The sequence below is a fragment of the Xenopus laevis genome, chromosome 7L, assembly GCF_017654675.1.
Source record: "Xenopus laevis strain J_2021 chromosome 7L, Xenopus_laevis_v10.1, whole genome shotgun sequence".
Lineage (NCBI taxonomy): Eukaryota > Metazoa > Chordata > Amphibia > Anura > Pipidae > Xenopus > Xenopus laevis.
The window spans coordinates 99,800,158-99,815,800 of NC_054383.1; the positions used below are offsets into that span (position 1 = coordinate 99,800,158).

Here is a 15,643-nt window from a genome sequence, read left to right on the forward strand (position 1 = left end):
CCACACTGGCACATATGGTGTATTGGAACATTCCATTTCAATCAGTTTCTATCAACAAACCAACCACCCATACCAAATGGAAGCCTGCTAAGACCGGGCCACCTTACATGCACCAAAAATTAAAAAATGTATCAGTATTTTAATGGACAGTTTAAAGATATTAAAAAATATCTTCCATAGCACGCTACTTTAAAGGAACAGTGTACAGATCGCCATATTCAGAGACTTCCAGAAGACGTCTGTGAACATGTATTTATGGGTTAATCAGTGGAAAAAAAGGATTAATAATTTGTTTACTATTACAGCAGTTATGGGTAGTATTACGTTTTAAAAAATGTTAAGTATTATTTCTTTACACTTTTATGGCTTATGTCTGCTAGATTTTTAAAACATTACATAGCTAGTCAGTTGTAATAATATTAATATAAACTCACTTGCATCATTTCACTTGTGATAGAAGCGGCACTGTATAGTACTGGTATGGGATCTGCTATCTAGAATGCTTGGGACGTGCGGTTTTCCGGATAACGAATCTTTCTGTAATTTGGATCTTTATATCTTAAAGGAAAACTATACCCCCAAAATGTATACTTGCAGTTTGATAAGATTCTTATCTATTGCTCAATATATGTTTAAGTAAAAATTGCCTTTTTACATCTCTTGCCTTGAACCACCATTTTGTGATGGACTCTGTGCTGCTTCAGAGATCACCTGACCAGAAATACTACAACTCTAACAGGAAGAAGTGTGGAAGTAAAAGACAGAACTCTGTCTGTTAATTGGCTCATGAGAGATAACATGTATAGTTTCTTTGGTATGTTTGTGTGCACCATGAATTCTACGATCCCAGGGGGCTGCCCTTATTGCTTAAAATGGCAATTCTCTATTTAGGATTACCCAATGGCACATACTACTAAAAAAGTATATTATTATGAAAGTGGTTAATTTACATGAAGCAGGGTTTTACATATGAGCTGTTTTATGCATTATATTTTTATAGAGACCTACATTGTTTGATGGGTATAGTTTTCCTTTAAAGATTAAACAAACCCAATAGGCTGGTTTTGCTTCCAATAAGGATTAATTATATCTTAGTTTGGATCAAGTACAAGCTCCTGTTTTATTATTACAGAGAAAAAGGAAATAGTTCATAAAAAGTTGGATAAAATGGATTCTATGGGAGATAGCCTTCCCATAATTCAGAATTTTCGGATTATGGGTTTCCGAATAACGGATCCCATACTTGTATTATTACTACAAAATATATCAAAAGAAACAACAAAAAATATATAATCAAGTTGTTTGTGCAAAAAGTGTAACACCAAGATCACCAGTCTTTACGGTGTACATTGTTTGGTAGAATACACATATAATTTGTTCATATTAATCTGCAGTGCTGTGTCAAGCCAGTCTAGAGTGATCAGCCATCTTGGTTCGCCACTGTTATAATTAACAAGTTCTATGTGTATTTCAGCGGGTGATGGGTGGACCTACACTAGGGTTAGGCGACAGAAAAGGTACTTGCCTAGTGACCCCACCGTTGAGCCCTAGGGCTCTTTTGCCTACCCCAAGTTCCGGCCCTGTGTATCTGAGAAGCTCTTTGAATCCATATAAATCACAATTGCCCTTAGGAATACATCTTCTCTAGAACTCCACAAAATGCAAAAACATTTAGTAAAAAGCATTTACCAGTTACGTTGATCTTAACTTCCAACTGCTTCTCAGGAGTTATCTGTAAAGATGACCGCTTTGTCACTACTCCTGATTTCACAGTTTTAGGGATAACTGGAGAAGCATTACTATGTTTTTGCTCCAAGGAGGAAGAGCTATGGACATGCTTTTTGGGTTCAGTTGCAGTCTGGAGAAACTTGTGTACTAGCAACAGCCAATCAAATATTAAAAACACTCGAAGGTTGTTTAAAACGACTGTAAAGCAGGACGTATCCTTTGTAGATCTACAAAATATGAAAAAATGAGAAACTACATAACAATTGAACACATAACAGTTTTAAATGCATACAGGAAACATTTTTAAAACATTGGTTGATACTAGTTTTAGGTGATCTATAGATATATATATATATATATGTTTATCTTTAAGGGAAACTATAATAAAATAAAGAGTAAAGTTAGAGTCCTGCGCGGGTCCATTTTTTTGGAACCTGTACCTGACCCGAACCGGCAACCCAGACCCAGACCCGCAACCGGCATTCTTACCTGCTTGGACCTGCGACCCGACCCGCAAGTACTGTTTCTGCAACCCGGACCCGCTTACCATAAAGAATCAGGAAGTGACATCATCGGAAGTAGGCGTGATCAGAAACAAAGGAGTAAATCAGGAAGTGCTGTCATTGTAAAATGGAAGTGACATCATGGGAAGTAGACGTGATCAGAAAAAATTAGTAAAAATCGCTATTGAGAAATCCCGAGGCCCGACCCGCGACCCGCACACTGCCGACCCGCATCTATACCCGCACCCGGAACTTCTACCCGCAACATGCAGGGTACCACAGGTTTCTGAGGGTAACCCGCGGCTACCTGTTGCCTGTAAAAGTTAAATATACCCTATTTATAAGATGGGTTTTCATGTATTTCTTTAAACTATGCATTATTTTTTCTGATCGGGAATCCTTATTTATCAGAATATTTTTGTTTATCCAGATTATGGACTTTAAAATTCATTGTGCATATTAAAGGGATAGTTCCGTTCAAAAAATAACTTGTGTAGACAGCGGTATTCAAACCAAATTTGCATTTACTCTTCATTTATAATTTGCGATTTATTAAATATTTCTTATTCTGCAACTGCCTAGAATATCTGGTTGCCAGGACTAACATACCCTAGCATAAAGGCAGCAATTTGAAAATCAGAGTGGAAAAAGAATAGGAGAGGTGTTGAAAAGAAAAAAGCTATTAAAACATAATAAATCTATAAATACCCCTCGTTCTTAAAAGTGTGGCAACCCTAGACTAGATATAGAGGGACCCCTCTCGTTTGCGATCACTGTAACTACTGGGAAATAGCGTCGGGACAAACTGATAATTTACAGAGGCTTAGAAATTGTGAGTCAGCCCACTTTCTAGTTCTTTTCTCCCCCCACTTTCTAGTTCTTTTCTCCCCCCACTTTTTTTTTAGTTAGTTTCTCCTTTTTTTCCCTTCACCTTATGCTCCTATTTCCTTATTCATTCTATGTTATTACTAAATATGTTCTATTATTGGAACTGGTTTACCAGAATCACTACCGGAATGAACAGCAATGTGCTCTGAATTTTAAAAACAAAATAGTGTGATGCGTTCATATATATATATGTAAATTGAATATTGTCAAAATCACTATATGATGCTGTAAACTGTTATTGATAAAACAATAAAAAATATATTGATGAAAAAAAATAACAATAAACCTGAACCCTCACACTAAACCTAGTTTTTGGTTGCCAGGGTCAGGGATCCTTCACCGTCAGGCTACAAACTAGCATAAATAGATGGCTAGTAATTCAAAATCCACGCAAAAAATAAACAATGAAGACAAACTGAATAGCTGCAGAGTCCATCTAAAAAGCGAAACATAGTAAAAGTTAATTTAAATGGAAACCTCCACTTTAAAATGACATCATGTTTTCTTACCTGTGATGTAACTCTATTTGCAAGGAACCTGGATTGCTGCTGTTCTTTGCTGGTTGTAAGATGCAGTTGAACACATTAGGCTTGTGAGCTGTAAGTGGTTTCAGTCCAGCAAAACGAGTATCAAATGCCATCATTGAATGGGAGACCAGATTGATGGATCTGGTTTGGTTTGAAAAACTCTCAAACAAAAACTTGGACTTTTTGAAATCAAATCTGAAGGCAGAACATAGGATACGCAATTTTAGCATTCATGACTACTTATTTACATGCTTTCATTCATACTCCACTTTCACATGTTTATATAATTTTAGCTTTGAACTTATTTAAAATGAGTTCACTGAATAGGGGTCATGTTGAAAATACTTTTTAACATACCAAAACATTTTTTTGTTATTTCTTGCAACAACAGTTAAAATTAAAGTACTACAGTTTTGCAACAGGGTCTTTTCAACAGAGATGGAAAAGACACTGTCTAATGAATTCACTATTTTTGCAAGCCCTAAGCACGTGATTCAGTTGGGCAAAGAGGGGGTTGTTTACACAGAGCTTAATATCTCTGCTTAAAGGAGGACTCAACCCCCCACTAATAAAAAACCCTACCCAGTACACTACATAGTCCCCCCTCCCTGCTGCCTCCCCCCACATAGGTAATAACACCTATAAATGCCTCTAATCCTCCCTTGCGCTTACTAATCTGAGTAAGCGCAACGGAGTTCATGGGCGACATCTTCTGGCTCTTCGGTATTCTTCAGGTCCTTTTCCTTGCCTTCACTTTTGGAACATGCGCAGTTGTAACGAACTGGAAGACTGCTCCAACTGCGCATGCGCCAATATGGTGCTCACTTCCCGAAGAGCCGGAAGATGGCGTTCATGAGTTCTTATTTATTGTGCTTATATTGAACAACGTTGTATAAAGTCTCTTTAATTATTACATTCCAAAGATCCTCCTGAATACACCGTTTCTTAGGAATGCAGGTATGGTATCCATTATCTGGAAACCAGCTATCCAAAAAGCTCCAAAGACTCCATTTTTCCAAATAATCCAACTTTTTTAAAATGATTTCCTTTTTCTCTGTAATAATACAATAGTACCTTGTACTTGTTCCAACTAAGATATGATTAATCCTTATTGGAAACAAAACCAGCCTATTGGCTTTATTTAAAGATCCAAATTATGGAAAGAACCATTATCTGGAAAACCATAAGCATTCTGTATAACGGGTCCGAAACCTGTACTTATTTTTGCATATATTTCATATTTTGCGTATTGTTTATTCGCCAAGAGCAGAAAGCCTGGCTCTTTTTTCATGTGAATAAGGAAAAAAAAAATCACACACTGTACTTCAGGCTGCAAAGTACCAATGCAACATATTCATGTATGTTTCCAGACTTCTTAACTCTGTTGAGGTTATTTATGAGCACATCCTGTCATGTTTATTTATCGGATTTACCTGGCAAGTGAATTGTTCAGCCCATCCTTTCCTTTGTCTTCGAGAAGTTCCAAGCTTACATTTACCATGTCAATGAGGAAAGATACACAAGTGTAAACGTCTCCACTTAAAACAGTCTGTAAATGAAAAAGTTATTTTTTGTAAAGAGCAAAAGGCACTTCAACACTAAATAACAGAAAAAACAAATGACAGACTACTAATGCATATGATTTATGGCTTAGGCACGCAAAAGGACACGTAACTAGGGGTCCCCAACCCTTTTTACCAATAAGCCACAATCAAATGATAATAGAGATGGCAAGCAACACAAGCTCGCTAAAATTTTCTGGAGTTGCCAAGTAAGAGCTGTGATTGGCTATTTGGGGAATTTGAGGCCATTGAGAGCAACATCCAATGGGTTGGAGAGCAACATGTTTCTCATGAGCCACTGGTTGGGGATCACTGTTCTAAAACATTTATGAATATTAATGTAGTTACTGTAAAAAAAACAAACTGAGAACTGTGCTTAAAGACTTAAAATGTTTCTTACATGTATCTTTGGGTCTTGCAGATCATAAGGTCTCATAAAATCTTCAATGGGTTCTCCTAAATTATTCTCCAATAGCCCTCGAATTAGCTTGTAATCACTCAAATCCAAAGAGCAGTGAACAGACGATAAATTTCCATGAATTGACATGTCCGGAACTGCATGGCTTATTTCTCTAGAATATCAAAAGAAGCTCATATAATGGGACTAAAAGGACCAATAGTTATTGCTGCAAAATCTAATTTTAATGTCAAGATAATGATTAAAGACCTAAGTATTGTACAGTAAATAAAAGAATTTATTGTTGCAGGAGCAAAACAAATAAACAAAAAACCAAACAGGAGATATTAATAGGGATGCACTAAATCCAGGATTCGGTTTGGGATTCGGCAAAATCCTTCTGTTCGGTCGAACCAAATCCTAATTTGCGTATGCAAATTAGGGGCAGGACGGGAAATTGCGTGATATTTTGTCACAAAACAAGGAGGTAAAAAATGTTTCAACCTCCCTACCCCTAATTTGCATATGCAAATTAGGATTCGAATTCGGTTCGGTATTTGCCCGAATCTTTGTGAAGGATTCAGGGGTTCGGCCGAATCCAAAATAGTGGATTCAGTGTGTCGCTAGATATTAATGAACAATATAACATAAACCAGTGGCGTAACTACAAGGGAAGCAGAATAAGAAGAGACAGGAGGCCCAGTAAGGACCCATATTTCCCTACACCCTAGCTCCTGCCTGTGTTCATGCCTTGAATGGGGCAGATGAAAGCACTGAACAGATGGAAGGAGAGGATGAGTTTGAAAAGAACTAGTAAAATCTACTTACTTATCCAGATTTCTCTCTAACTGCAGTTTCATTCTGCATCGCTCTGTTAAGAGACTACTCCCCACCTGTCGGACATAGTATGAGGGAAAAATCAATTCTGCTCTGAAGTCATCAAATCCTTCTTTAAAATCCAGAGAAAACCTCTCAGCAGCAAAAATATCCATGTCTTGAAGGTCAACAATAATGCAGTCAAGCAAGCAAATGTGGTCTTCTGTAAGGATAGAGTTAAAAAAAAAAACTTAAAAACATTGATATTTTAATACATAATATCAACAAACTATTGCTAAAAGTATGTTGAAGAGTAAATCAGCCATCAAAATAAATAAAAAGTCTTTATTTCTTGTGAAAAATCTGAAAACAACTGAAGTGAAAAAGGTGCTTGGAAGATGAACAACCCCTTTAAGGTTCTTTGTATACCTTATAGTTTGGTAAGAAAGTAAAACATTTATTTTACATATACACGTCCATGGATCATTAAGGGGCAGATTTATTAAGGTTTGAATTGAAAATTCAAATTTTCAATTTTTTTTTTTATACTGAACCGTTCCTTTAACAGCATTCAGAAATAAAAACAATTGTAAAAGTTCCAACAGAAAAATATAATGCATCAATATTTGCAGAAAATAGAACTATAATCCTCTAGTGCCAGAACTAACACGAGTTTATCCAGTTTTACCTGTTTGATACCTGCCAAAGATTTCTGGTCTAAGCACTACAAGCTCTGACCATAGACAATCCAATTACCAACTCTAATGTCGTGTGTTTAAGAGTAAATAAAATCAACAGGTGTCATTATCCACGACTCATTTCTATATGTAACCAACTCCCTAGCATACACTATACAGATATTTTCTACAGTATGTGTATTAATCAGTAGTCAGACTGATTAAATAGAATATCTTATAATTATTTATTAAGCAATACTAATCCAGAATAATATTTTACAATAATGATTTCTACCTGGGTTGTCCAATAGGTGTTTGTCATGTGTGGATATCTTTTTTGCTTCATTTCTGTTAAAATCAGAATTAAGACCTGTTTCTCTTTGGTTTTCAGATACCCGGCCCATAAATAAACCTTCCTTGGAAGCCCATTCCCTTTTTGACTTTTCTTCCGTTGCCTTTTTTGTTGTTTTGTACTCTTGGGTAATAAAGGCTGATGAAGGCTTGACCAGGCTCTGTAGGAAGAAATGCAACAGACTTTAAAAACTGAGATAAGATGATGTTTTTACTTGGCACACAGGGTGATTTTGAGTATACCGTTGCTCAAGTGTAGTGGGAGGGAGAAAATACTAAAAACTGACCGGGTACTGTTGAGTGATAGGCAAGCAATAAGTACCTTTCACATCCCAGCATCAGATACTTGCAGGTAATTACAATTCAAAGTGTATAGTGGGTGACACTCGAAAGCTCTCTGTAAGCTATTACCCTAAATCATGAAAAGCGCATCATTTATTAAGCTTATTTTGCTTGACTAACTTGATAAAGTAGAATTTGGAATATTTTTTTGGGATGACAGGTCCCCTTTAAATATTATATTGATTTATGAGAGAATTTATATTGCTATAATACACAAAAGCCATGAATATCTTGTAAATTATATCCTTATAAACGGTGACCTTCGGCCTCATGCTTTTATATGGTCATGGAACTCCTCGGTGACTTATAATATCCTTATATTTTACAAAAGGGGTTCCTTTATTCACTATATATTTAACAACTATTTATTATGTAACCTTAACATAATAATGAATGAAAACCATGAAATAGGAGTGTAATTTAGACAAGCTGTTTGTTGACACTGTCTTGAGATCTACTGAGATCCCCAGCTAAAGGTCTACTTGTAGATCCTGACCTACCCTTTGGTCACCACACATCTAACACTTACCTTTAAAATTAACAGAGAACAGTTTTCCTGCATTCACAGGAAAGAAAAAAGTATATCCATAAACACAGCTTGGTATATTTGCTGATTTCACAAACAAATTAAATTTTTTCCCAAAATCTCCAAAAAATTGTGGTTTTCCTATTTTTTTTTAGAAGCTCTAAATATACGAGATTTATTAAAGGGGACTCGTCACCCAAAAAAATTATTCCGAATCCTATTTTATCACGTTACTCAAGCAAAATGAACTATAATGAAACTATATAAATTATTTTTATCTAGTTTCCTTCAGTCTGGCAACTCATAATGATATCAATGAGGCAGGAGCCATTTTGTGGACACTTTTATTAAGACAATCCTTGCATCATCTCAAAATCTTGTTTGCACACCAGAATGGGGACCTGATGTCCATCCCCATGCACTGGCTACGCAATTAATTGGTAAAGAAAGCAGGAAGAATGTTGGGAGCGCATCTAGTAAGTGAATGGAAAGTGAAGTAATTGCTTGCCCCACCTCTATGCCCAAGGAGGAGGGGCAGGCAATATTTGATTTACAGCTGAGAATTTTAAATACATTTAAAACAACTATGAATGCTTAAATAAAAAAAAAAACAAACAAAGAATTTGTTCTTTTCATGTGTAATTTGAAAAGAACTGTATAATTATAATTTTTTTATTCCTGGGTGACAGGTTCCCTTTAAGTGAAAAAAAAAAACTCTAATACAAAACTTTGCCATGTAAAAGTGGTCGAGGTCCTATAGAAGTCTATGCGAGCTGAACTGATCCTATTGGACTGTGCAGCCAGGGTCGGACTGGGCTGTTGGGACCCCGGGAAAAAACTTGGTGGGCCCCCAGCTCTTGTGGGCCCCGCCGGCCTAGATCCCAACCCCTTGCTTATTCCTGCCGCGACCGCCCGGTGGCAGCAAAAACACAGTGTGCATGCTCGCACTTGCTCAATGGCTGGCCCTGAGACAGCAGCCCTGGTGGGACCCGGCCCCCCCAGGGTTTTGATTTTTTCTGTTCTGTTAAAACTGTTATTTTTAGCTTTTATTTTTGGATCATTGTTATTTACCGTTCATACTTTTTTATTCAGATTTTTTAATAAATGTCACGACATTTGAGGTTTTAGAGAAAATTAGTTTTGTTGTGGTTTTAAAAACCACTAATATTTTACTTTTGATAAATAGGCCTCTATGTGTATGTGCTGTGTTAGTACATACATGTATGTCTCTCTAAACCCAATTTAGTACATACATGTATGTCTCTCTAAACCCAATTTTCAAGCTGTGTGATCTCTCCTTGCAGCCATGGCAATTGGGTGTTTTATAATGAAGCAGCTACATTACATAACATTACTAGAAAACAGAAACTTATCATATAATCTTTTTATACAATTAAGTTCTCTACACCAAAGTAAGGCTAATATAGCTTAACACCTGTACACCAATAACACAAACATACAGATGTTGTACTGTTAAGTACACTGCATAATTAAAATCTACTCTGTGTTTAAACCCTGGTAGAAAGAATGTAAAAGGTAACAAACCACTTACAGTTTAAAGAAAACTTTTTTAAAGCCTCAGTTTATAATCATTAGAAAGGGAATGAAATACTTAAATGACAAACAAAAACTCCAGCACTCCAGAAGCATGCACTATTATCAAAAATCTTTCTTAATGCATGCATGTCACAGCAAACACAATGTAGATCTACTGGGCGGCTGATCCCCTAAGCTATTTAGTTGACCCTGCTGTGGATAACTGGCAGATGCGAATGTTTTGTAGATGGCAAGGTATAATGCATTGGACGTAATAAAATGAATCAAATCATAAGCAAATATTTTAAGGAGCCGTTTCTCGGAATGTGTTATCATACACACCCATATCTATATAGATACCTTTCAACTGGGGTTGAATGTTATGGATTTTAATCTTTTTTCAACCCGACTTAACCATGTGAAAAAGGTTAGTTCTTGTTGTATGCGGTTGATAAGAGCTATGAAATGTTCTAGTATAAATGTTTTATAACAAAAACCTTACAACAATATTTCATGTAAGGGGTTGGGTCAAAACTCTTAAAAATAAAGTAAATTCAAATGTAACAGAACCTACAATCAGCACTGCACATTCATCCTTATGGAATTACAACTAAGCAGAACACCAAGATAATGCTCCTTTGTCCGTACTTTTTAGGAGTAAAAATCACAGGATATAATACTGTATATTTCAGAATTTCTTTTTATATTGCCAAACTAGTATAAAATAAGAATGAAGTGTCTGAATGATCATCTTGGTAATGGCTAACATTTCAGGAAGGCCACATATACCACTCAGACAGCTGGTGTAATATATACAGGAGGACAATAAGAACTTGGCAAAAAAAAAGAAACAAAGGAGCCGGACACAAGTGAAGACACGACACAAATACACAAGTAGTAATTAAACCATTTTTTTACTACGTTTCGCTGTTTTGTGCCTCCAAAAGTGCATTATCTTTCTGAATTCCACAAGGACCAAAAATATATATATGCTATTTTCACTGCTTTCACAGTTGAAATACCTTAAATAAAACTGGATCCTTGTAGGAAGATCCATGCAAAATCAAGTCCTTTAGAGCAAATGAAATGAAGAATAAATGTAAAAGAAAATAATCTACTACTCCTCATTGCATAGCTGTTTACCATTTAAAGACACACATTAAAAGGAAACAGAATCAATTCTCTCTGCACAGCTGTCTTTGACCTCCCAGTTAGTCCATAACCTACACTGGAAATCTAATCTCTACTCACATTAATGGTCTATGTCTTGTACAATCCTCCTTCTAACTCAGAGGTTGTCAGAGCTTTTTTGTTCAAGGCCTCCTCTGAGGACCAATCTAGGATCCCTCAGTGCATAACATGATTACAGATATAAAAAATAATTGGTGTATTAACCATTCAGTCATAGCCCCAACAATATCTGTATGTTTACCATATGTTTATTTTTTATTTATTTAACCAAAAATACTTTATTGAAGTATTTATAAATGCACATTTGGTTCCCTAGGACATACAAAATGTTATACTTTAAAAGCATTATGATTGCTAGTGAAGATGCCATATGATTTTACCCCAGATCTCATCCTAACTGACCTTTTAGTTCGACCTAGGAAAGCATTATCCACAAAATTCATGCCATCTGACCTTCAGCCTTAAAGGAGAAACAAACCTGTAACATAAAAAAAACTCTACCTCACCTCCTTTTGTTGACCCCCCCAACCTAAGTGGTACCCGGGACAAATGCCCCTAACTTTATTTTCTGCACCCCGCAATTCACGGCAGCCATCTTCTTTTCTTTTGTTTGTCAGGAGTTTGTTTCCAATGACAAACACCCCCCCCCACTACTTTTACCTTCAATAAGACTTTGATAGCTCACTTAAATCTTTACAGGTGGAATAAATTGGTTACTTAAAACATGTCCCTAGTGTAACAAATATGTATGTTCAGAGAATGTGACTGTGAACTTAATAAAAAAAAAGCTTTGAAGGCACTGTATATGATTAATAAGAAATATACATCATACTGAATGTTATATAATAGGACCATATGTATATAAGGCATACCTTATCTTTTAACGAGAATGTTTCAGGTGTGTCAGAAAAGAGGAACTTATTTCTGACTTTCAGTTTGCCAAGGTTTGCAACAATCAGTTTATTGGACCATGAACTTTCAGGTATAAGTAAAACAGGGGCACCAGCCTCAATATCAAGGAGAATTCGAGAGGATCGCTGTGCTTGGTCTCGGACCTAAACAAAAAAAGAAAGAAAGGAAAAGAAACAAAATAGTCGCATAAAACATTCAACTGTCAGTTTAAAATATGAATTCTGCAGTGTCTGCTAATGTACCGTTTGTCCTTGAATAGCAGCTCTTTGACGACCAAGCACATCTTGCAACTGAGTAAAATGTTGGATAAAGGCAATAAGCTCAGCCTGAAAACGCTGTGTGTGGACATACTGCACTGAGGCCATTCTCAAGCTTACACGCATGTCGTACTCTCTTTTCAGAGCAGGATCAGGAAGACCATACCTACAAAAACAAAAATCATACCAAACATTACCATCTAACAGTTTCAATGAGCTGTCAATCAAAATCTGTGACCACTGCATGCAGATAGAAGATTGCTACAGGATTTTTAATTGATTACGTTTAGAAAGTTTCTTATTGTAGAAAATGATTTTTTAGAATATATGTATATAAAAATTTCTATCACACCATTGTACTGAAGAGACAGGGCAAGCTGAATGGACACATTGGGGTTCAACACACTCTGCTAGAAACACAGGTATGGCTGCAAGTCTCTTTGCTATAAAGGAAGCAAAATTGACATGCTTTACAATTTGCTTGCATTCATAAATAGCCCTTTCATTTTGTGTTGCTCCGGATTTTACTGCAACAAACAATGTAACACTGGAAAGTGTAGTATTCCCCATAGCCTTGTTGCATTTCACCAGCAGCAAGTACAGTACAGTTTTTCTTATGATGACTTTTCCCTTTAGCAAATACCCTAGGACCTTACTGTAATTAAAAAAAAAAATTCTGAAAAATGACTTACTTGAAAATGTGAAATATAAGTGCTTCTTCTCCCTTAGTAGTAAAGCGCTCTGTATAAACCTCTCCATGTTCAGTGAGATCACTAAGGGACAAGCTTCCAATGCTTCCCTGAAGTGCTAAATCTCCTTCTGTAAAAAAAAAACGAAAAATTAACAACAAGCAGGTCTCCAAGAAAATGTAGGTAATAAATATACAAATCCCCATCCAATGTTAAGTAGAGGGGTGGGATACCAGTTGCTGCAGCTATTGGAGTTCAGAATTTGGAATAAAAACTGCTCCAGAGGATGATTATAATAGAATAGGTTTGAAAATGAAAAAGAGACATTGCTGACAAAAGAGACATTACAGCAAAGAAGGCTAGGTTGGTGTTTTTACGTAATGATGGGTCTAGTGCCGTCCCAATGGAGGAGGGGGTCATCGACCCCTTTCTCTAATGTGCCTTGCTTATAACAGACTAAGCAGTGTTGGTCCCTTCATTCCTAATTTGTACAGCATGAATCATAATGCCAGTCCTTACTTATTCATTCTATGGACGGTTTGCAAGGGAAACAGCACTTAACCTGCAGGTATGCACGAACATCTTTAGAAAATATAAAACAAAGCATTGATTTTTTTTCTAACAAGTCAGTACTGACAAAATATATTTTTTGGCAACATGCACTTTATTACAGAATAACCAAGTGGCAATTCACTTTAAGATTTGAGAAATAGTGGGTCAAATAAATGTGATAGCCACCAATTAAAATTTCCACTTGTAAATCTTTACCGCACTCACCAATCATTTCAAGGTAAGATGTAAGTTTTGATACATTTGCTTTAGCTAGTTCACTTCTTGTATTTTTTAATACCAATGAGAGAGAATGGACCTTAAATATAAATGAAAACACAGTTAGTTGCACAGATACAAATAACAGGCCTTAGGCCATTTAACTGTGTTATTTCTTACAAAAAATATTGTACATTATTCTTGATTCTACAAATAGAGAGAAACTAGAAATATGAGCACATTTTATTGCAAACTAGTTAATTTAATTGCACAGACAAGTACACTGTTGAGCAGGGATGGGCGAATTTGACCCGTTTCGCCAAAAATTCGCCGCCGGCGAAATGTCGCAGACGCCCATTAAAGTCTATGGGCGTCAAAAAAAATTGTCGCGCGTCTTTTTTTTTTGACGCACGGCGAAACGAGGCGAAAAAATTCGCCCATCCCTACTGCTGATAGCTTTTCTGTAATTTGGATCGTCATGCCTTAAGTCTTACTATAAATCATGTAAACATTAAATCAACCAAATAGGCTGGTTTTGACTCCAATAAGGATTTATTCTACATTAGTTTGTTTCAAGTACAAGCTACGGTTTTATTATTACAGAGAAAAAGAAAAATTTTGATTATTTGGATAAAAAATAATTCAGAGCTTTCTGGATAATGGGTTTCCAGATAAAGGATCCCATACCTGTACCAACTGGCATTTCATGCAGCTGGAGGAACTTTCTATTTAATAGATGAAAGCATTTAAAGTAAAACATGACCAGAGTTGCTTGTGTCTTCACCTCTGAAGGTATCATCCCATACTATGGGTAGTAGAGATGCTTTCCTGAAATGTTACAGGCATAGGATCCCTTTTCCGGAAACCTGTTATCCAGAAAGCTTTGAATTACAAGAAGGCCATCTTCCATAGGACCTCCTTTATCTCTGTAATAATAAATACACCTTGTACTTGTTAGCAACTAAGCTGAATGAATCCATATTGTGGCAAAACAATCCTATTGGGTTTATTTCAAGTTTAAATGTTTTTAGCAGACTTAAAGTATAATGATTACAGAAAGATCCCTTATCTGGAAAACCCCAGGTCTCAAGCATTCCGGATAACAGATAAAGTACCTGTATCATGGTATCTGAAGCTAATGGTGCCCAATGGAGGAATGTAATTAAAAATCGCAAGTGTGAATGTTTAGCGCTGCTCGCAATGTGAAATCATTTGCTGGCGAATATTGTATCGCTCATTATCGAGTTTTGTTAAATATTTTGCTTTGCGAAATTTTGTTACATACACTGCGCATGTTCGCAAAAGCCATGTGTTTGCAAACCTTGCGAGGAAGTTGTTGAGTTCTGTAATCGGCCAAAAAGGAAGCAAAAATGGTCACTAACACTCGGAAAGGTTTTAGCAAAAGTTTTCTATGTTACCGAAACATATTTCGTTTTTCACATCCATGGCACATGCAGTGTGGCAAACTAAAAGAGAAGTGTCACTAAAAGGATTAAATATACATTTATGTTTTATATGATCACTTTAACTAAACAAGTATATTCCCATGTCCCAGATGCTTCATTCTTAAAGGAATTTTCATTATGAAAATTGCACAAAAAAAAAAATGTTGATTTAGCCAACAATTTTATGTATAAAGACTGGAGTAACTGGATGTATAACATAACAGAACACTGCTTCCTGCTTTGTAGCTTCCTTGGTTTCCCAATTGGTTACCAGGCAGTAACCAATCAGTGACTTGAGGGGGGGGGGGCACATAGGTCATAACAGTTGTTTTTAAATCTGAGCTGAATGCTGAGGATCAATTGCAAACTCACTGAACAGTTATGTCCCCATGTGGCCCCCTTAAAGTTGCTGACTAACTCCGAGTTAGAGAGCTGAAAAGAAGGAAGTAGTGTTCTGTTCTGACATCCAGTCACTCCAGCCTGTATAGATTAGTTTTTTGGCTAACTATATTAGAAACATTTTTTATT

The 15,643-nt window shown here is 36.2% G+C and overlaps 1 protein-coding gene across 2 annotated transcripts in view; it reads right to left on the reverse strand.

Annotated features, from left to right (window-relative positions):
• vps13d.L (vacuolar protein sorting 13 homolog D L homeolog) overlaps positions 1-15,643 on the reverse strand; it is a 148,841-nt gene that overhangs the window by 101,272 nt on the left and 31,926 nt on the right. For both annotated transcript variants that reach the window (XM_018226093.2, XM_018226092.2), the window contains exons 22-31: positions 13,680-13,770; positions 12,906-13,032; positions 12,199-12,379; positions 11,917-12,099; positions 7,394-7,610; positions 6,434-6,644; positions 5,609-5,780; positions 5,080-5,195; positions 3,629-3,841; positions 1,690-1,955 (exon numbers count right to left, since the gene is read on the reverse strand). In XM_018226093.2, the coding sequence (XP_018081582.1) occupies positions 1,690-1,955; positions 3,629-3,841; positions 5,080-5,195; positions 5,609-5,780; positions 6,434-6,644; positions 7,394-7,610; positions 11,917-12,099; positions 12,199-12,379; positions 12,906-13,032; positions 13,680-13,770 (1,777 nt within the window). The remainder of the gene's footprint in view (positions 1-1,689; positions 1,956-3,628; positions 3,842-5,079; positions 5,196-5,608; positions 5,781-6,433; positions 6,645-7,393; positions 7,611-11,916; positions 12,100-12,198; positions 12,380-12,905; positions 13,033-13,679; positions 13,771-15,643) is intronic.